This window comes from Plecotus auritus (assembly GCF_963455305.1).
Source record: "Plecotus auritus genome assembly, chromosome: 7".
Taxonomy (NCBI): Eukaryota; Metazoa; Chordata; class Mammalia; order Chiroptera; family Vespertilionidae; genus Plecotus; species Plecotus auritus.
This window is the reverse complement of record NC_137774.1, coordinates 45546992-45568000: the sequence shown is the minus strand read 5'-3', so window position 1 is coordinate 45568000 and position 21009 is coordinate 45546992. Positions and strand designations below refer to the sequence as shown.

At 44.9% G+C, this 21009-nt stretch overlaps 1 protein-coding gene and 1 pseudogene across 3 annotated transcripts; one reads left to right on the top strand and one right to left on the bottom strand.

Annotated features, from left to right (window-relative positions):
- The first annotated feature begins 346 nt into the window (after positions 1–346).
- Positions 347–5898, top strand: TMEM107 (transmembrane protein 107). Of its 2 annotated transcripts, XR_013961123.1 has the most exons (6): positions 347–609; positions 761–828; positions 930–1030; positions 1732–1828; positions 2038–5182; positions 5214–5898. XR_013961123.1 is itself a non-coding variant. In XM_080678689.1 (5 exons), the coding sequence occupies exons 1-5, from the start codon at positions 523–525 to the stop codon at positions 2105–2107; spliced, it is 423 nt and encodes a 140-aa protein (XP_080534815.1). In that variant the 5' UTR covers positions 347–522; the 3' UTR covers positions 2108–5898. The 2 variants fall into 2 exon arrangements, 1 of the variants encoding a protein (XP_080534815.1); XM_080678689.1 differs by having other exon boundaries at positions 2038–5898.
- A 13888-nt stretch (positions 5899–19786) lies between these two features.
- Positions 19787–20550, bottom strand: LOC308253011 (histone H3.3A-like; annotated as a pseudogene). The gene has a single exon. The product of its transcript is annotated as a histone H3.3A-like (transcript).
- Positions 20551–21009: the final 459 nt, after the last annotated feature.

The window sequence follows — 21009 nt, the reverse complement described above, 5'->3', positions numbered from 1 at the left end:
ACGGTGCCCTAAGTCCAGCGTGGCGAAGACAGCGGTCGGCAGTCAGCAACTCTTACGCGGAGGCATCCTGGGCCACGTAGTGGGGCTGGGGGCTGGGGGCTGGTGTGGACAACGGAGAAGAGGAGGTGTCGCCGGGCTAGGACAGGGCGGGTTTCCGTTCGCCGCCCCGTGCGGTGAGGTGCCGGGTCACACCGCAATCACCGACAGCTCGACTGCACACGGGGAGCTGGCCCGCCATTAGCAACCTACTGGGGCCACCCCAGCGGAGCCCAGGTCTGCGCTGACCCAGAAGCTCACAGCGGCTCGAAAATTTACTGCTCTCGCGAGATTTTCAAAGATCCGGTCCAAGCGCGCTGCTTTTGGTGTTGCCAAGGCAACCGGGCGGTGCCAGTGCCCGCGGGAAGGAGGCATACAAATTTTCCCCCCCGCTAGCCTAGGAGACTTCAGAAGTAGCCATCCCTGAGCTTCCAGCCCTAGAGACCACGGCCTCTGCTCCAGGCGGTGCCCCTGCCTCTGGGGGCCATGGGCCGGATCTCAGGGCTCGTGCCCTCTCGTTTCCTGACGCTTCTGGCGCATCTTGTGGTCGTCATCACCTTATTCTGGTCCCGGGTAAGACCTACGAGCACCCTCCTCCCTCCCGCATCCCCACTTCGAGTGGTCCCTGCCCGCCCATCCCCTCTTCTTCCCCCAGGACCTGACCCAGTCGGGTCCTCACACCCCTATTTTACTCTTCATTCTCTTTGCCCTGCTTGCTCTCCAGGACAGCAACATCCAGGCATGCCTGCCTCTCACGTTCACCACCGAAGAGTATAAGACGCAGGACATTCAGTGAGCACTTCGGGTGGGGTGATCAGAATTAAGTAGTAGTGGGAGTGGAGGGGTCTTAGAAGAAGTTCAGATGCCTGAGCCATCTCCCTTCCTCTCTGCAGGCTGGTGGCAGCGCTCGCTGTCACCCTGGGCCTCTTTGCAGTGGAGCTGGCCGGTTTCTTCTCAGGAGTTTCCATGTTCAACAGTACCCAGAGCCTCATCTGTATCCTTTCTGCCTGCGCACCTTTCCCACAGGGCCCATTTCCACCACGTACCCCCTCAGCCACCTAACTAGCACGTTGGGGTACAATAGTGTCTGCCCTTGCAGGAAAATAGAATCTCTCCAGTTGAGAGATCTTCTTAGTCAATGCAGATTTAATACAATCCGCAATCATTTGTCAAGCTCCTGCTATGCACCCGGCAATGGAGATCCCAAAATGAGATAAAACACAGTTTTCTACCTTGAAGGGGAGGCAGACCCTATAATTCAGTGTGATAAGCACTGTGCTATAGGAGTGTGTGAAGATATAAAGCACTATGGGAACTCGGAAGAGACAGGAAGTGAGGAAGATGGATCAGGGAAGGCTCTTCACAATTGAATTGTGGGCCAAGAGGAACAGGGCGCTGGTGGGTGATTCCAGCAGAATGTATCAAGTCACTGTGAGCATTCTTGTGTGGCCTGAGGTAGAGGGGAAGCCTATTCCTACTTCATCTGAAGAGTCCAGGCTGGCCCCTAGATATGGAATGGGGTACCCTGGAGGCCCAACTGTGCAAGCTCAGTTCTGGTCTCTTAAGGCAGGCCTGCTGGCTCTGGCCTTTGCAATTGTTGAGGGAACAAGAAGTGAACCTGAGAGAAAAGGCCTTTTCTGGCCTATCACTACCTGTTGATTCAAAGGTTTTCCTTGACTCGGGTGTGTTACCAAGCCATTGGGGCTCACTGTAGTGCATCTGTGGCCCTATCCTTTTTCATATTTGAGCGTTGGGAGTGCACCATGTACTGGTACATTTTCGTCTTCTGCAGGTACAGTAACATTCAATGTTTGGGGATGGGGAAAAAAGGTTTACTCTAAATTTGAAGGTTTACTCCACATGTGAGATACCAGATCCACTCAAGCTCCTGTAGTCTTTTGAAGTCCTGCCCCACCTATACTTTGGGGACGCGGTGTCTGGTTTGGGCATTTGGGGATTTTTATTGGAAAGGGCCCTAAACCTACCACCTACTTCCCACAGTGCCCTCCCAGCAGTCACTGAAATGGCCTTATTCATCAGCGTCTTTGGGCTGAAAAAGAAACCGTTCTGATTACTTTCACGAGAGCAAGAAGAAAGGCTGGAGGAGCATTCACCGTTCCTGGAAAGAGGAAGCGTCCTCCCCCGCCCCCAACTCCCCCTAAAACGGCATTTGGTGGAGAATTTTAATGTTAGAGTAATTAACTGTCGAGTCTGGGATTTAAGCGTTTTATTTGGAGCTTTGTAATGAAATCCTATTTTAGAGTAACATCAAAACTTATAAAAATTTCAGGGGAGAATTGGGGTAGCCAAACTACTAGAGAAACGGAAGGCTGTTTTCCAGCCTTGCAGACTGTAAGATAATATGTATCGCTTTTATTTTGGTTATTACGGTAAATGTCTGGCGGAAAGGAGTGGGCGGAGATATGTAAATAAGTGGTGCTAACGGCCAGACTGCAAGCTTGCGAGTGGAGCATTCTGGGAGGGATTAGTTTATTCCTTTTGATTGCCAAATGGAAAAAACATATTTTGAAAGATCTGCAAGTAAATGTAGCAACAGAAAAGGAAGAATATGAATAATTTTAGTACTCAGGCTAACGTGTTATGTACTCACCCTATCTTGTCGTGGGATCCTTTTCATGGACTTCGGAATGCTCCGGTATGGTTTTTATCGTCAGGTAGGATAATCCTTACCTGTTCCTCCTTTGGGAGGGCAGATTGGAACATGATGATTGGAGGTCGCATGATTCGTGATTAACGTCTCTGCGTGATCAGGACTTGCAACACCCTGATTGCTCCTAATCTGATTCTTCCTGACGATCTTCCTTTCTTTTCACCTTAGTAGTGGCGAAGTGTTTGGTTCAATTATAAGTTTATGGTATGTTTAGCTTTTCCCGCCTTGCTGTGGTGTTTTACAGCGGTTTTTTCTCTTCAGTCGGAATTCAGTATTTGCTGCTTGAGTTGGAAACTGCATGTTTCAGCTCTTTCTTAGCTTTTTCTGCTTTAGGTACCTCATTTCTGTCTTAAGCTATTCCAGTTAGCAGGGAATTTCTGGTCTTCTCCGGAAAATAGTTGGCGTCGGTAAGTTTAAAATCTAAGCTCCAAGTTTTAGTTATTAATATTTAAAAGAAAAAGGTTTTGAAAACTTGAATGAGCAAAGAATCATTTTGTGTTTCATGGTTTTCTACAAAACGGTAATGTAAAACAAAACACGTTAATGTTGATCGTACCTGGTGTCACAGATGGTCTGTTGTCTAACTCTAACCTCTCTGACTATGGCAAGAAAGGCCACCTGTTCAACGGTGATTTTCCTGGTGGTTGGAGCTCCCACCCAGAAACCTGGCAAACTTGTTCACAGGTGAGCAATATCCCACCTCTACATGTCAGCACCTGGCAAGAACATGTTTAAAAGGTTATTAAAACACATATACCGATTAGGCATTATACATACAAACTACAAAAGTTCTAACTTGTCACAGGATAGATGCTTCCTGGTATGTTGTATGTTGGGAAGATGGAACCAGGGCATTCTAAATAATCTAAAGGCATCCTAAAAGATGCTTTGTGGTGTTGCCTCACACATACATAACCTTTCCCTGTCCATATTTTCTTCCCCTGACAGCCCTTAATCTTGAGCATTCAGTCAGTGAATACTTATTGAGTACTTACTATATGCAGTACACTGTAATAGGTACTCCTGAGGGAATCCATGTGAATATGACCCATACTCAGCCTCAGCCATCACAGCTATTAGAACTAGTAGAGACAGAAAAGAAACAATATCCGATACTTCCAGAGTCATTTAATAGCAATTAGTTGTGTTATAAACTTACTCATGCTATGGAATAGGAATCAATTTGCCCAAAGTGGCAGGTTCTGCTTCTATAGCAGCAGTTTGAGTGAGGTCCTGGCTGGAGCAGAGAGGTAGGGGAGCATATTGTGAGAAAAGGTGGGCATTGGTCAGGGAAGTCATATCCCACTGCAGTTTGGCTTTCATCCCCACCCAGGGGTGTGTTCTACTAATTTGTGAAAGATAACTTTTTGTTTACAGAAACATTGTGAACCAGTTGTTAAATGCTATTATTATAAAACATTAAATTATAGCCTGGCCGGTGTGGTTCAGTGGTAGACCATCAACTCATAAACCAATCACTGGTTTGATTCCCAGTCAGAGCACATGCTCAGGTTTTGGGCTCTATCCCCAGAAGGCAGAGTGGCTAAATGTAACACAGTGATTCTCTCTCATCATTGATGTTTCTCTCTCTCCCTCTCCCCTCCTCTCTGAAATCAATAAAATATATACAGTATATTTAAAAACAGAGATGATACTCGAAATTTAATACTTTATTTTACATTTTACTATCATACTCTTTTTAAATTTTTTATTTAGAGAGAGAGGAAGGGGGGTAGAGAGAGAGAACCATCGATTTGTTGTCCACGATGTATTCTTTGGTTGCTTCTTCTTTCTTTAAATTCTTTACTGTTGAAAGTATTACTTATGTCTCCGTTTTCCCCCATTGACCTCTCCCTGGCCACTCCCACTCCCCAGCACATGCCCTCACCCCCCTACTGTCTGTGTCCATTGGTTATGCTTATATGCATGCATACAAGTCCTTAGGTTGATCTCTTACCCCTCTCTCTCCCCCTTCCCCTGCCTTCCCTCTGAGGTTTGATGGGGTTGCTTCTTGTATGTGACCTGACTGGGGACCAACCTGAAACCTTGGCATATCAGGACGATGCTCTAACCAACTGAGCAACCAGGCCAGGGCCACTATTATATACTCTTTTTTTTAAAAAAAAAAAAAAATGTTTTATTGATATTTTACAGAGAGGAAGGGAGAGTGATAGAGAGTTAGAAACATTGATGAGAGAGAAACATCAATCAGCTGCCTCCTGCACACCTCCCACTGGGGATGTGCCCACAACCAAGGCACATGCCCCTGACTAGAATCGAACCTGGGACCCTTGAGTCCGCAGGCTGACCTCTATCCACTGAGCCAAACCAGTTTTGGCTATTATATACTCTTAAGATTATTTACATTTATGTATCTGTATGGTAGAGATACTATATAATGTTTTACTACTGTGTATCTCTTCTTTATTTATTTAGTAACATCTGATTGACAGTTTGAAATTGAGCCCTGGCCAGGTTGCTCAGTTTGAAATTGAGCCCTGGCCAGGTTGCTCAGTTGGTTAGAGCATGATCCTGATATGCCAAGGTTTCAGGTTCTAGTCAGGGCACATACAAGAAGCAACCAGTGAATGCATAAATAAGTGGAACAATTTATGAACAATCTCTCTCTCTCTCTCTCTCTCTCTCTCTCTCTCTCTCTCTGTCTCTCTCTCTCTCTCTCTCTCTCTCTCTCTCTGTCCAACAAGAAAGAAAGTGAGGAAGAAAGATATAAATTGGCTTTAGTGGGAATATTTACACCAGAGAAATTGGCAAATACAACCTATCAATTGTTGATTGTGTAGATTTAAAAAAGCAATGGAGAAATGTTAATAATGCAGATTCTATTTAGAAGTGTCTGTAACTGTTGCATTGTGAATAACACAAAAAATTGAGGAAATATTCTTCCAGGATTTGTAAACTATTATCAGATTTGTCTAGTGTTTTCTCATGTTTAGATTGAGATTATGCATTTTGGACAAGAATACCAAAGAAGTCACTCAAGTCACTGAGGAACCAGAAGTTTCAACATATCTTCATTGTTTCACTTTTTGTCTTACTTGAAAATGTAAATAAAAATATCAAACAACATTCATGTTGAAACTACATAAATGGATACAACTCCATTTATGAAATCATGGATATAAAAGTGGAATATAGAATAAAGAATTTTGTATATTTTATTATTTGTGCATTCTGTTACATATCTGTTATATCAGTGACATTTATAATAAAATTATGTACATCCATAAATGGACACTTTTTTGGAAAGTTGGTTGTTAACATTTGCCAGCACACTTCTGCCCCTACCATCCCAAGAAACTACTCATCATTAATTACTCCCTTGTGTCTAAAACCAGAGATCACTTTTCAGACTTTATTTTTTAAATTTATTTTTATTGATTTCAGAGAGGGAGAGAGAGAGAGAAATATCTATGATGAGAGAGAACTGTTGATCAACTGCCTCCTGCACGTCTCCTACTGGGGATGGAGCCTGTGCCCTGACATGACCGGGAATGGAACTATGACCTCCTGGTCAACACTCAACCACTGAGCCATATGGGCCGGGCACTTCTTAGACTTTAGCTTGACCTCTTTTCAGCATATAATATGTTGACTACTCTTTTGAAAAAATTTTCTCCCTTGGCTTCTGAAAATTGATTCACCTGGTTTACTTCCTACTGTTCTGGCTGCTCCTCAGACACATCCAGTGAATACTGATTGAGGACCTACAGTGTATCAGTCACTGGAGACACAATACTGGTTTGTCTCCTTTGCTTGTCCCTTAAATGTTCGTGGTCACTACTCCTTGGTTGACTTCATCCACCTCTCATCTTCAAACACCAACCAGATGTTGCAGGTTTCCAAGTCTTGGCTCTTTTATCTGAGCTCTAGCCCAGGGCAAAAGCTATGGGAGCAAGCTGAGGGTTCAGAGTGCACCCTCTATCCTTCTTGGCTGTGTGATCAGCAACAGGTAGGTTACTTAGGCTCTCTGTGCCTCAATTCCCTCATCCACACTCCAGAAGTAGCTACTACAAGCGCTTCAACTATTTGTTTCTTAGTCAACACGATAAGCTTTGCCAATTAGCATTAGAAATAGGGTTCCTGCCATGCTGGCTCAGTGGTTGGGCATTGACCTATGAACCAAGAGGTCATGGTTCCATTCCCAGTCAGGGCACATACCTGGGTTGCAAGCTTGGGGGGTGTGCAGGAGGCAACCAATCGACGATTCTCTCTCATCATTGACATTTCTATCTCTCCTTCTCCCTTCCTCTCTGAAATAAAATATTTTTTTAAAAAAGAAATAGGTTTCCATTTTGTGAAATTAGTGGCTTGTTAATAAAAATAAGGCAATCACAAAAAAGTAAATACTTCATGGTTGCACTTATATGTGTTACCAAAAGCAGTCAAATTCATAGAGACAGAAAGTAGAATGGTGGTTGCCAGGGGCTAGAAGAAAGAGGAGAGGAAGAATTATTAAGGGGTACCACATTCAGTTTTGCAAGATGAAAAGAGTTCTGGAGATTGGTTACACAATAATGTGAATGTATTTAACATTACTGCACTGTACACTAAAAATATAGTTTTGATGGGTAAATTTTGTTATGTATTTTTATCTCACTTTTTAAAAATAGATAATTGAAAAATAAAAATATCAGTGGTAAAAAGTGGGGTTAGTCAATAAAAGAACAACTGAGTAGAGAGAAACCAAGATGGCGGCATAGGTAAACACCTAAACTGCTGCCTCGCACAACAATTTCAAAACTACAACTAAAAGACAGAACGGACACCATCCAGAACCACAGGAAAGCAGGCTGAGTGAAAATTCTACAACTAGAAGGAAGGAGAAAAGCTCACAGAGAATTGGAGGTACGGCAAAGGGGCTTTGTGCGCCCAGAGAGGAAGGGCGGCTGAGAGCTTGGCTGACTTCCTCTGGCGGAAGGGGGAAGGAAGCCTCGGACCGCGAGCTGGGAAAGGCAGAAGTCTGAAGGCGCACACGGGCCAGTGCGCACAAAGGCTGCGGAGGTAGCTATAGGCTTTCCCTAGTGAAAGGGAGTCAGAGGATCCTGACTGAGCCCCAGTTCTGACTGCAGTGAACCCCGGTTCCAGGCGAGCCCCTGGGGACCCACGCTCTTGTAGGGGGAGTCTGGACTCTCGGGCGGAGACTCAGGAGCCGGGGAAGGCGGAGGACTGAAAGTGCGCACACGCGCCGCGCCGGTACGCACAAAGGCTGCGGGGGTTGCCACAGGCTTTCCCTAGTGGAGGGGAGTCAGAGGATTCTGACTGCACCGAGCCCCAGTTCTGACTGCAGTGAACCCCAGTTCCAGGCGAGCCCCTGGGGACCCACGCTTTTGTGGGGGGAGTCTGGACTCTCAGGCGGAGACTCGAGCTGGGGAAGGCGGAGGACTGAAAGCGCACATGCGCGCAGGGGCGGGGCTGACAGGAAGCCAAGACTGAGACTCCACCCCATCCAAGCTGAGCACAGAGGCTATTGCAATTTGGCAAGTCTAATCCTATAAGGCTGTCTCCAGCACCGGGCTTCTCCCAGCATAGACACAGCTGATCCTTACAGCCAACTGGCCCGGAGGTCAATTCTTCCCAGTGATACCAACAACAATAAAGACTTAATTACAACAAGGCTGTACACACAGTCCACAAAGGGGTGCACCAAGAGTGTCCACCTCAGGTTAACTGGGGAGGCCGACCCACTGGGCCATATTGGAAACCTAGCACAAATATCTGCCTTACCAACTCAGGGATCCAGTGAAAATGCGGGGTCAAAGAATCAGATCACAAACGAAAGAAATGGAGGAAAACAAACGACTGGATATAGAATTCAAAACCACCGTTATAAGACTTTTTAAGAATATCCTAGAAAAGGCCGATAAATATAACGAGACCCTCGAAGATATGAAAAAGGACCAACTAGAAATTAAACATACACTGACTGAAATAAAAAATATTATACAGAGACCCAGAAACAGAATAGAGGAACACAAGAATCAAGTCAAAGAATTGAAATACAAAGAAGCAAAAAACACTCAACCGAAAAAGCAAAAAGCAAAAAAAAAAATCCAAAAAGTTGAAGATAATGTAAGAAGACTCTGGGACAACTTCAAGCGTACCAACATCGGAATTATGGGGGTGCCAGAAGAAGAGAGAGAGCAAGATACTGAAAACCTATTTGAAGAAATAATGACCGAAAACTTCCCCCACCTGGTGAAAGAAATAGACTTACAAGTCCAGGAAGCCCACAGAACCCCAAACAAAAGGAATCCAAAGAGGACCACACCAAGACACATCATAATTAAAATGCCAAGAGCAAAAGACAAAGAGAGAATATTAAAAGCAGCAAGAGAAAAACAGTTAATTACCTACAAGGGAGCACCCATACGACTGTCAGCTGACTTCTCAACAGAAACTATGCAGGCCAGACGGGAGTGGCAAGAAATTTTCAATGTGATGAATAGCAAGAACCTACAACCAAGATTACTCTACCCAGCAAAGCTATCATTCAGAATTGAAGGGCAGATAAAGAGCTTCACAGATAAGAAAAAGCTGAAGGAGTTCATCACCACCAAACCAGTACTATATGAAATGCTGAAAGGTATTCTTAAAGAAGAGGAAGAAGAAAAAAGTAAAGAGAAAAAATTATGAACAACAAATACATATCTATCAACAAGCCAACCTAAAAATCAAGTGAATTAAAAACCTGAGGAGCAGAATAATCTGGTGAATATAATAGAATCAGGGGCATAGAAAGGGAGTGGGCTGATAATTCTCAGGGGGAAAGGGGTATGGGGGGGTTCATGAAGAGAATGGACAAAAATCATACACCTATGGATGAGGACAGTGGGGGGGAGGTAAAGGCAGAAGGTGGGGTGGGAAAGGGGTGGAGGGGAGCTATGGAGGGAAAAAGGAGAAATAATTGTAATAATCTGAATAAAGATTTATTTAAAAAAAAAAAAAAGAACAACTGAGTAACCATCTGGAGGAAAATATGGATCAATACCTTACACAAATATTACAGGTAGATAAATGATTACATGCCTAGCTGGTGTGGCCCAGTGGTTGAGCATCAACTTATGAACTAGGAGGTCACTGTTTGATTCCCCATTAGGGTGGTTTCAGACTTGCCCCCAGTAGGGGGCATGCAGGAAGCAGCCGGCAGGCGATCAAAGCTTCTTTCTCATCATTGATGTTTCTATCTCTCCCTCTCCCTCTTTGAAAGAAAAAGAAAGAAAAAGAAAGGAAGAAAGAAAGAAAAGAAAGAGAAGAGAGAAAGAGAGAGAAAGAAAAGATTACAGTGTAGCCCAAGCCAGTGACTCAGTTGATTGAGCATTATCCCTAACACATCCAGAGGTCACCCGGCACATGCCTGTGTTGCAGGCTCAATTCCCCCACCAATGTCCCCCCCCCCAATCTCAAATCAATAAGAAAACACATTTAGAACAAAAGATTGCAGTGTAAAAAATCATGAACTCAAAGAAACCTTGAAATTTTTAACCTTTTTATTGTGAATAATTTTAGACCTACAGAAAACTGCAAAAATGGTACAAAGTTCCTGAGTACCCTTCACCCAGCATCTCCAAATATTAACAGCTTGCATAGCCATCTATATATATAAAAGCCAAGCGACTAGAACAAACAGAATGACAGGTCGCTATGACACTCACTGGGGACAGCCAACCTCCCGAAGCCCCTCCCCCTGGCTGGCCCCCCAGATCAGGCCCCCATCAGGGCAGGTCCGCCGGACCCTACCCGTGCATGAATTCATGCACTGGGCCTCTAGTGGTATAGTAATTGAAACAGGAAATTATCATTGATACAATGCTATTAACTAATCAACAGGTCTTATTTAAATTTTGCTAGTTTTCCAACTATTGCCCATTGTCATTCAGGATCTAATCCAGGGCTTCACATTGGATTTAGTTGTCATGTCTCCTTAGCCTTTTCCAATCTGAGACAGTTCCTTGGTCATTTTTGTTTTTTTCCCTTTGACACACTTGAAGAATACTGGTGAGTTATTTTGTGGAATGTCTCAGTTTGGATTTGTCCAATGTTTCCTCATGACTAGGTAGATTATGCATTTTGGGCAAGAATACCGAATGCAGAAGTAAATAGTTTAGAATGGGGGAGACATTTCTAAGTATGAAAACAAAACACAGAAGTCATAAAAGAGAAGTCATACACTTGAATCTATATTAAAATGTTAAATGTATGTATGGCAAAAGTTAAAAGACAGATGACAATCAAGGGAAAATAGAATTCATATTGCAGAGAAAGGGCTAATGTTGATACATAAATATCTCCTACATATCTATAAGAAAAATACCAACAAACCAATAAAAATGTACAAAAATATGTATGGACATTTTACAGAAAAGGAGACATAAACAACTCTCAAATATGTTGAAAGATGCCTAACTTCATTCACCATAAAAACATGCAAATCACCCTGGCCGGTGTGGCTCAATGGTAGAGCCTCAGCCTACACATCGAAGGCTTGTAGGTTTGATGCAGGTCAAGGGCACATACCTGGGTTGCAGGTTTGTTTCCCGTGTGGGAAGCAACCAATCAGTGTGTGTCTCTCTCAGATCCATGTTTCTCTTTCCCTCCTTCCCTTCCTTTCCACTCTCTCTAAAAATAAATAAATAAATAAATAAATAAGCAAATCATGTTTAATTTATATTTGTAATGACCAAAAAGTTTCATAGAAAGTTGGAGAGGGTATGGGTTTAAGTAAGCAGGGCCTCACCTGTTTGCTGGTGGGAGTAATAATTGGAAATATATCCACAAAGAGCAATTTGGCAATATTTATCAAAATCAATAAAAATTACAAGTACCCATACCCTTTGACCTAGGATTTTCATTTATAGGAATTAGCCCTACACATTTGCATATAGGTGAAATGGGAATGTGTAGATTATTTTCTTTGTAACTTTGCTTGTATTGGAAGATTGGAAACAATCTAAATGTCAACAGGGGATTGGTTAAATTATGTTTCAGTGTAATACTATGCAGCCAGGAAAAAAAGGAAACTTTATATAAAAGTTTTATGGAATGATCTCCAAGTTACCCGACTAAAGTAAGGCACAGAAGAGTTCATATAGTTTGCTTCCCTTTGTGTAAACAAGTGGAAAGCTATGAGCACAGAACATCTGTGGAAGGAGGCACAGGAAACAGGGAGGACTGGTTGTTGGTTGGCAGAAGGTGGGTAGCTGTGAGACAGGGTTGGAGAGAGATTTTCTCCGTATGCTCTTTGAACTTTTGGAATTTGAACCACATAAATTAAAAAGCAAACAAACATACAAACTATAATATTTAAAAATAATATGAGCCTGCAGCTGCTTCTCTTCCCTGTTTGGAAATGAAGCTGAGTCAGAGGCTAGAAAAGGAGAAAAAGCCTTGCTGACACGTGAGTACCTGGATCCTGCAGTTTCCAGTTACGTGAGGCCTCAGTCTTCCTTTTGGTTGGAATTTATTTGAGCTGTTGTAACCATGCAGAAACTTTGTGTCTTTAGTATGACCCTTTCTGAAAGCATTTAAGATATTGATATGGTATATGTTGTCAGTTGGACTCAAATTCTTATTTTAAAAAAGACAGTTTTGCCCTAGCTGTTTTGGCTCAGCGGATAAAGCCCGCCGGGCAGACTGAGGGGTCCTGGGTTCCATTCTGGTCAAGGGCACATGACCGGGTTGTGGGCTCGAGCCCCAGTAGAGGGCATGCAGGAGGCAGCCGATCGATGATTATTTTCTCTCATCACTGATGTTTCTATCTCTCCTTCTCCCTTCCTCTCAGAAATCAATATATATATTCTTTTTCCTTTCTGTCCCCCCACTCTTTTCCTTAATCATTAAGCCCTTAGAACCTCAGGTTCTGGTCAGCATCAAATTCTCGTAAGAACAAAGCCACCGGTCTGTTGAACACAGAAACAAGAGTTTGGTCTAGGCCCGGGGCTTAATCACAAGGAAAAACAGCCTGTAATTATTGGAATCGAGAGTCTATAACATCATGACTTCAGTTGTGGTTCAACCCCAGGCCCAAAAAAGCACAATGGCCCGACAAACCACACCCTCATGAAACCAGACAGAACAATGCCAAGACTGACATCAGGACTTGATACAGTGATTAACTACTCCTCTGGTCCCAACCAATCAATAGAGCCCATGACCCCAACTCCTTTAGCCACCATGCCTAATGACTTCCCCTTATATAACCCATCACCTGTGACTCCAGTTGGGGCCCCATTTCCTTAAAAATAACCCTTTACTTTCTTGGCTGCAAATTCCTGTTCGTGTTTGATTGGGCTTTGATGCACACAGACAAACAAAACCCTTTAGTCCAGTAATACTGTATTGGCAAGTGTCTTGATTATTATGTCCATCAAAGATCTCAAGGCTCTCCCTCTTGGGAGCATGCCCTCACCCTTCCCGTGCCCTCTTCTTCCCCTAGGCATATTACCTTTGCCTTTTTCTCTCTTAAGCTCCAAGAGCCTTTCTTGCTTCTGTAACTTGTTTCCTATGCAGTCCAGCTGGCTCACTTCTCCTACCTCTATAACTTTCTAAATAAACTTTCTCTTACAATTTGAAAAAAAAAATTAAAAATATCTCCTGTTGTGTTTTTTCTTCAGCTTTATCCTATATAATAAAAGCCTAATATGCAAATTGACCATCACTCCAACACACAAGATGGCCACCCCCATGTGGACATAAGATGGCCGCCACAAGATGGCCGGCAGGGGAGGTCAGTGTTGGAGACCGGGTGTAAGCTGACAAGGTCCTTGCACCTGAGGGGACTAGCAAGGCTGTCCCCTACCCACACAGTTTTCCCAGGCTTGTTTGGATGGCGGTTATCAGTAGAATGAGAGCAACCTTTCATAGCTTACCAAGAAGTCTGTAACTATTTACTGAGATTTGCTGTACTGAGAATTTGTCCTTCTGCTCTGTCTCTCCCTTAGAGATTAAGAGAAACAAAGAATACATTCCTCTTGACAGACCTCCTATTCAGTGTTTTGTGTATAAAAAGCATTACGCAGTTAATAAACTTGCTGCAGTCTCTCGATGACCTGTAGTCCTCCCGATCCCGCTTTCCTGTCTTTCTTTCTTTTCTCAATTCCCACCTCCCTACCTCAGGCTGGTTCAACCTGTCGGGCTGGCCCTGGCAGGTCAGTTGTGGGTGATCAGGCCAGCAGGGGAGGGCAGTTAGGAGGAACCAGGCCTGCAGGGGAGGGCAGTTTGGGGTGACCAGGCCAGCAGGGGAGGGCAGTTGAGGGGGACCCAGATCTGCAGAGGAAGGCAGTTGGGAGGGACCCAGCCCTGCAGGGGAGGGCAGTTGGAGGGGACCAGCCCTGCAGGGGAGGGCAGTTGGGGGTGACCAGGCCTGCAGGGGAGGCCTTTCGGGAGGGGGAACCAGGCCTGCAGGGGAGGGCAGTTGGGGGGAACCAGGTCTGCAGGGGAGGACAGTTAGGGGTGACCAGGCCTGCAGGGGAGGGCAGTTAGGGTGACCAGGCTGGCAGGGGAGGGCAGTTAGGGGCAATTGGGCCAGCAGGGGAGGGCAGTTGGGGGCAACCAGGCCTTTAAGGGAGGGCAGTTAGGGGTGACCGGGCCAGCAGGGGAGAGCAGTGGGGGCAACCAGGCCTGCAGGGGAGCAGTTAGGCATAGATCTGGCTGGCAGGGGAGTGGTTAGGGGGTGATCAGGCTGGCAGGCAGAAGCAGTTAGGGGCAATCAGGCAGGCAGGGAGGCGAGTGGTTGGGAGCCAGCAGTCCTGTATTATGAGAGGGATCCCAAATTGGAGAGGGTGCAGGCTGGGCTGAGGGACACCCCTCCTCCCATGCATGAATTTCATGCACCAGGCCTCTAGTTGAGATATAATTGACAATCACACTGTGTTTAATAATCTCTTTTCTTGTGTGTTATTGCAAATCCTGATGCCAGCAGAATGCCTAGCATTGTAGAATGAAAGAGCCCTCAATTAGCAAATGAGGGAAATGAGGCCCAAGGAGAAAGCCATTTGCTTCAGGACATCATGCAGATAGGACGAGCTGGGGTTAGAAACCCAAGTCTCCTAGCTGTCAGGCCAAATCAGCTGGCTCATTATTACAAGAGTTTATTGAGCACCCACTACCAGCAGGCTCTGGCTTGGCAATAAGGAAAACATGGCTTCTTGCCAACCACACTATTTAGAGGAGGACTCCCCTCCCCCAAATAGAGGAGCTTGCCAACCCCAGTGAATCTCTAATCTCTAATTAGAGTCTAATGAATGGAGGTTGAAGAGTCCCAGAATAGTCTGCTGGGACTAGGATCCCCATCTCCTAGGCCCAGCAGACTATGACCTGCCTCTCTTGTCCTGCCCACACAGGGCTCTGGTTTGTGGTTCCCCCATTGCCCATGCCCACACTACCTAGCTTCACAGAGGCCTTGAGGGCTGGGTCTGTGCTGTCCAGCTGGCTTCCTGGCCAAACTGGTAGCAAGTGATCAAGGCTTTATGAGTCTCATCAGGGCTGTCCTTATAGGAACACTGGGCAATGGGTCCTCCCCAAACAGATGCCCAGGAGTCCACCATTTAGCCAACTTTTTAAAAAAGACACCCCAAGGCATTTATCCAAGCCTAGGTTTCCCTAAATGTAAAATCAAGATAATGCCTATCTCATAGGATTGAGGGCTGATCATGGTAGGTATTTACAATGGTCCTAAGAGCACTGTTGTAATAGCAAAGAAACTGGAAACAACCTAAAAGGCTGATCCCTGAGGGGTTAAATAAATTGTGGTAAAACTTCTGGTTAAACATGGGAGATGGGTCATGAGCATTTGTCTTCTCTCCTTTCCAAAGGTTAACCAAATAACAGGAGAGCAGTCAAAGTGGTGTAAATCTACGAGGACTACGAGATCAGGAGAGAAGACAGCAGCAGACCAAGGATTTCAACAAGGTTTTGGAGGCTGGACAGGAGCCAAAGTGTGGTGACAGACTAAGCAGGGCAGAGGGAGTCAGGAGGACATGATGCCCAAAGATCCTGCATGTCCCCAGGTTCTGGGTCTGGCCACGCTAAACAGTATGGGAGCTGAGAGTCTGTGTTCAGTGATAAAACCCCTGGCGCTGCCTCACCTCATACCTGAGTCACACATACCACCCTTCCCTCCCCATACTCATTTTTGAGGAGGCTTTGAATTCGGGGACACTAGGCTCAGGGCCAGCAAAGCTAAGGGCTAAGACTAGAAACAGAAGCCCCCATCCTATTCCAGATCCACTCCCTCATCAAAGACAGGAGAAGAACAGAAGATAATGTTCTCTCAAAACACTCAATGGACCAGAGAAAGCCTGTCACCTACCAACACTTGTGAGTCCACGTGAAAAAGCTTCCATTGTCCGACAGCAAAACTAATAGCAAATGAATGTCCATTCCCCACCCCCTCCACACACACACACTTTCCAATCATCCTCTCAGTGGCTCCCTATTGAATGTGAACAGAGAGCCACAGACCAGCAGACATTTGAGGAAAGCCTCTAAAAGAAGAGACACTCTCCCATCCATATACAGTATTTAAAAATGGCTGGTGTGGCTCAGTTTGGTTGAATGTGGTCCCATGCACCAAGAGGTCACCAGTTTGATTCCCAGTGAGGGCACATGCCCTGCTTGTGGGCTCGATCCCCAGTGTAAAATGTGCAGGATGCAGCCAATCCATGTCCATGTTTTTCTCTCTCCCTCTCCCTTCTGCTCTCTAAAATCAAAACTTATTTTTAAAAAGCTAAAGAAATCTGGAAGAGACAGAGATACTAGGGAGCAATAATAAAACAACAATAAAAACTCTATAATTAGAAAACTTTTTAAAAAATGGAACCCTGGCTGAGTAGTGGTTGCAGGTTCTATCCCAGGTCAGGGCACATACAAGAATCAACCAATCTATACTAATAAAAGAGTAATATGCTAATTAGACTGGGTCAACCGGACATCTTCCATTCATCCAGTCCTCCTTCCGACAAAGCCACAGTAGTGGGGTCTGAGCAGAAGCGGTTAGGGGTGATCAGGCAGGCAGGCAGAATGGTTAGAGGCAATCAGGCAGGCAGGCAGGTGAGTGGTTAGGAGCCAGCAGTCCCGGATTGTGAGAGGGATGTCCAACTGTGGGATCGGGTCTAAACCGGCAGTTGGACATCCCCCAAGGGGTCCCAGATTAGAGAGGGTGCAGGCCAGGCTGAGGGACCCCCATGCACGAATTTCATGCACCAGGCCTCTAGTAAATGCATAAATAAGTGGAACAACAAATCGATGTTTTTTCTCTCTCTCTCTCAAAAATAAAAAGGAAAGAAAGAAAAGGGGCGACTCAATACAGAGAGTCTGTTAGTATTTGTACTTGAAAAGGAAAAAAGTATCTGTAAGCATTTACAAGATTGGAGACAGCAGCTGTGTCAGGTAGGGATCCTGGGCAGTTGGAAACCAGGGTTCACTGTACATTCCTTTTTAACTTTTGAATTTTGATCATTACCTATTACCTAGTTTAAAATCTAATATTGATTTCACATCCTCCCACAACCACATCAAAATTACAACTAAATTACAGAACAACCATCATTGAGAACAGCCTGAAATCTAGGGGTACAGAAGTCGTATAACAAAGGATATAAATAAGTCACGTTGAGACAGGTAGGAGTGGTGGAGATGAGGAAAGGCTGGTTCCACACCCACATGTGGGAGGGATGTCTTGGCTGTGGAGGTCCCCTTGGAAGAGGAGGGGCCCCAGCCTGGGGTTCCAGTGCCAGGAAGACAAGTTCCTATAACTTCTGGCTGTGAAAACTAGCTGGGGTTATGGCTGAATGAGCTGGAAGGCTGCTGTAGTCCCACGTGTTTCTCTTAAAGGGCTCCACACATGGACTTACTCTGACTCACTCGCTCTGAGCTCCAGTGCAGGGGCAGCAGCTTGAAAGGTCCAGGGACACATTGGGGAGGAACTGAATTATCTGGCATCAGGACAAGGGCTGGAGGCACAGCTTTCTCCCAGACAGAAGAGCTGGCAGTAGCCATTGTTTCTTTGCTGAGCCCTCCCCCTATAAGTGCTGGTGGGCACCATATCTAAGTCTCCATTAACCTGGATAACACTGTTTACCCTGCCCTGATGATTCCCTAAGACCCTACCCCACCCAACTTGTAGGCCACCCAAGCCATTTCCAGGGGCTTTTCCATAAAAATGGCCTCTTTTGGCTTATGCTTCACACTTTACTAAAATCTCTCAAACAAGCCACATCTGGCCTTGGCATGCCATGTACCTTTCATGAAGTGGCCCTGGGCCTGGCATTAGTGGCAGCCAGCCTTGGTTTGTAGTTTGGCCTCTCCTGGTGACCTTCAAGCCCAGCACAAGTAGCAGTCACATGTAGATTGCTCTGTAGCTCATGCTGGGTGGCCAGGTAGCCAGGTGGTGGCCCCAGATAGGGCACAAGCTGTGGCTGACCTTAGCCTGCACCTCCTAAGAAGCCCTAGAGCCAGCATACCTAGTGGCCAGCTTCAGACATACCAAAGCACCTCCATGAGCGACACACTCGAGGGGTGGACTCAGTGGACACCAAAGCCCCACTGAAGTGAGTCCTGCTCCATGGTGTTGGCTCCTCTACATGGTGACGGCTAGTCCTCATAGCCAATTGGCCTGGGGGCAAATCCCTCCCATTTCTGTGCCAACAGCAATCAAAGCTCAACTACAACAGTAGGGTCCACACAGCCCACATAGGGAATGCACCTGGAGCACCAGCTCAGGTGACCAGGGAGGCTGCACCACTGGCCCTAGAAGACACCTACTACAGAAGGCCACTCTACCAAGACCAGACTGGGAGACATAGCAGCTCTAACTAATACACTGAAACAAACACAGGGAGGCCAAAATCGGTTTGGCTCAGTGGATAGAGTGTCGGCCTGCGGACTGAAGGGTCCCGGGTTCGATTCCGGTCAAGGGCATGTACCTTGGTTGCGGGCACATCCCCAGTGGGAGGTGTGCAGGAGGCAGCTGATCGATGTTTCTCTCTCATCGATGCTCTCTATCCCTCTTCCTTCCTCTCTGTAAAATATCAATAAAATATATTAAAAAAAAAAAAAAACAAACACAGGGAGGCAACCAAAAAGAGGAGACTAAGAAACATGTCCCAAATGAAAGAACAAAACAAAATTCCAGGGAAAAAAAACTAAACAAAATAGAGACAAGCAATCTACCAAATGCTCAATGAACTTAGGGGAAGAGTAGATAAACTTAGAACTTCAACAAAGAGATAGAAAACATAAAAATGGAGATAGAAAACATAAAAAAGAAATAGTCAGAAGTAGAGAACATAATAACAGAAATGAAGAATACATTACAGAGAATCAGCAGTGGAGCAGATGAAACAGAAGGATCAAATCAGCAATTTTCAAGAAAAGGAAGTAGAAAGCACCCAATTTGGAGAGCAAAAAGAAAAAAATCCCTCCCCAATGAGGATAGTTTAAGGCAGTGGTTGGCAAACTCATTAGTCAACAGGGCGGCGCGAGCCGCAGTTTGCTGACCACTGGTTTAAGGAACCTCTGGGACAATTTTAAGCAGACCAACATTCTCATCATGGGGGTGCTGTAAGGAGAAGAGAGAAAGGAATTAAAAACCTATTTTAAAAAATAATAAAAAACTTCCCTCACTTGGTGAAGGAATAGACATACAAGTCCAGGAAGTGCAGGGTCCCAAACAATATGAACCCAAAAAGGCCCACACCAAGACACATCATAATTAAAATGCCAAAGGTTAAAGAGGAAGAAATAATCTTTTTTTAAAAATTTGATTTTTAAAGAGTGGAAGGGAGGGAGATAGGGGGGAGAGAAAGAGAGAGAAAAACATCTATGTGAACAAGACACATTGACAGGGGCCAGGGTCAAACCTGCAACCCAGGTCCCTGTCCTTGACTGGAATTGAACCTGAGAACCTTCAGTGCAAGGGGTGATGCTCTAACCACTGAGAAACACTGGCCAGACCAAAGAGATAGCTTAAAAGCAGCAAGAGAAAAGCAGTTAGCTACAAGGGAGCTTCCTTAAGATTGTCAGCTGATTCCTCTCTCTCTCTTTTTTTTTTTTTTTTTTTTTTGCCATCAATAAGAAATTTACTTGTTTTAAAAAAATCCAAATGCTGGCATTGTCCAGAAAAATTTAACAGGTTTATTTATATTGTTATAAAGTTGAACTGCTGAAACTTGTTCACTGAAACATCTGACTTGCATTAATGCTTTATGTCCCCGCATTTATATTAAAAAAATTCACACACAAATGAAAATGGAAAAACTGCCAATACCTGATTTCTGTCCCCTATTTTCAACTTGCAATCATATACTTAGGTACCTTTTGACCCCATGGAAAAAAAACCTAACGTTCAGAACTACCAATAACAGGAAGAAGAGAAATTTTTTAAAAGAATGAAATGTTTTCCATCATAGTGGATTCTTAAGCACGTTCTCCACGTATGCGGCGTGCTAGCTGGATGTCTTTTGGCATAATTGTTACACGTTTGGCATGGATCGCACACAGGTTGGTGTCTTCAAAAAGGCCAATCAGATAGGCCTCACTTGCCTCCTGCAAAGCACCAATCGCTGCACTTTGGAAGCGCAGGTCTGTTTTGAAGTCCTGAGCAATTTCTCGCACCAGACGCTGGAAGGGAAGTTTGCGAATCAGAAGTTCAGTGGACTTCTGATAACGTCTAATTTCACAAGTGCCACAGTACCGGGCCTGTAACGATGAGGTTCTTCACCCCTCCAGTGGAGGGCGCACTCTTTCGAGCGGCTTTGGGTAGCCAGCTGCTTCCTCGGGGCTTTGCCCCCGGTCGATTTGCGGGCAGTCTGCTTGGTACGAGCCATGGTACAGAGATGTCTTTACTTACCCCCCTTCTCCTTCGGCTGGAGCTCGGTGAGCTGGAGGCGGCGCAGGCGTTGGAGAGCGGCGGCTGCGAACACGTCAGCTGATTTCTCAACAAAACTTTGCAGGCCAGAAGGGATTGCATGAAATATACAAAGTGATGAAAAGCAAGGACATACAACCAGATTACTCTACCCAGAAAAGCTATCATTATAATCCAAGGACAGACAAGGAACTTCCTAGACAAGAAAAAGTTAAAGGAGTTAATCACCACTAAATCAGTATTACAAGAAATGTTAAAGAGTTTTCTTCAAGAAAAAGAAGAAAGATTTTTAAAAAAGTACAATAAAATGGCAATAAATACATATCTATCGACAATTACTTCAAATGTAAACAGTTAAATGCTCAAATCAAAAGATACAGGGCCCTGGATGGTGTGGTTCAGTTGGTTGAGTGACATC

What these genes read in the sequence shown, in the direction of transcription:
- TMEM107 (XM_080678689.1), top strand. Translation starts at nt 523, where the DNA reads ATGGGCCGGATCTCAGGGCTCGTGCCCTCTCGTTTCCTGACGCTTCTG. An exon ending in TCACCTTATTCTGGTCCCGG is followed by an intron (nt 610 to 760) that starts GTAAGACCTACG and finishes CTTGCTCTCCAG; the next exon opens with GACAGCAACATCCAGGCATG. An exon ending in TACATTTTCGTCTTCTGCAG is followed by an intron (nt 1,829 to 2,037) that starts GTACAGTAACAT and finishes TACTTCCCACAG; the next exon opens with TGCCCTCCCAGCAGTCACTG.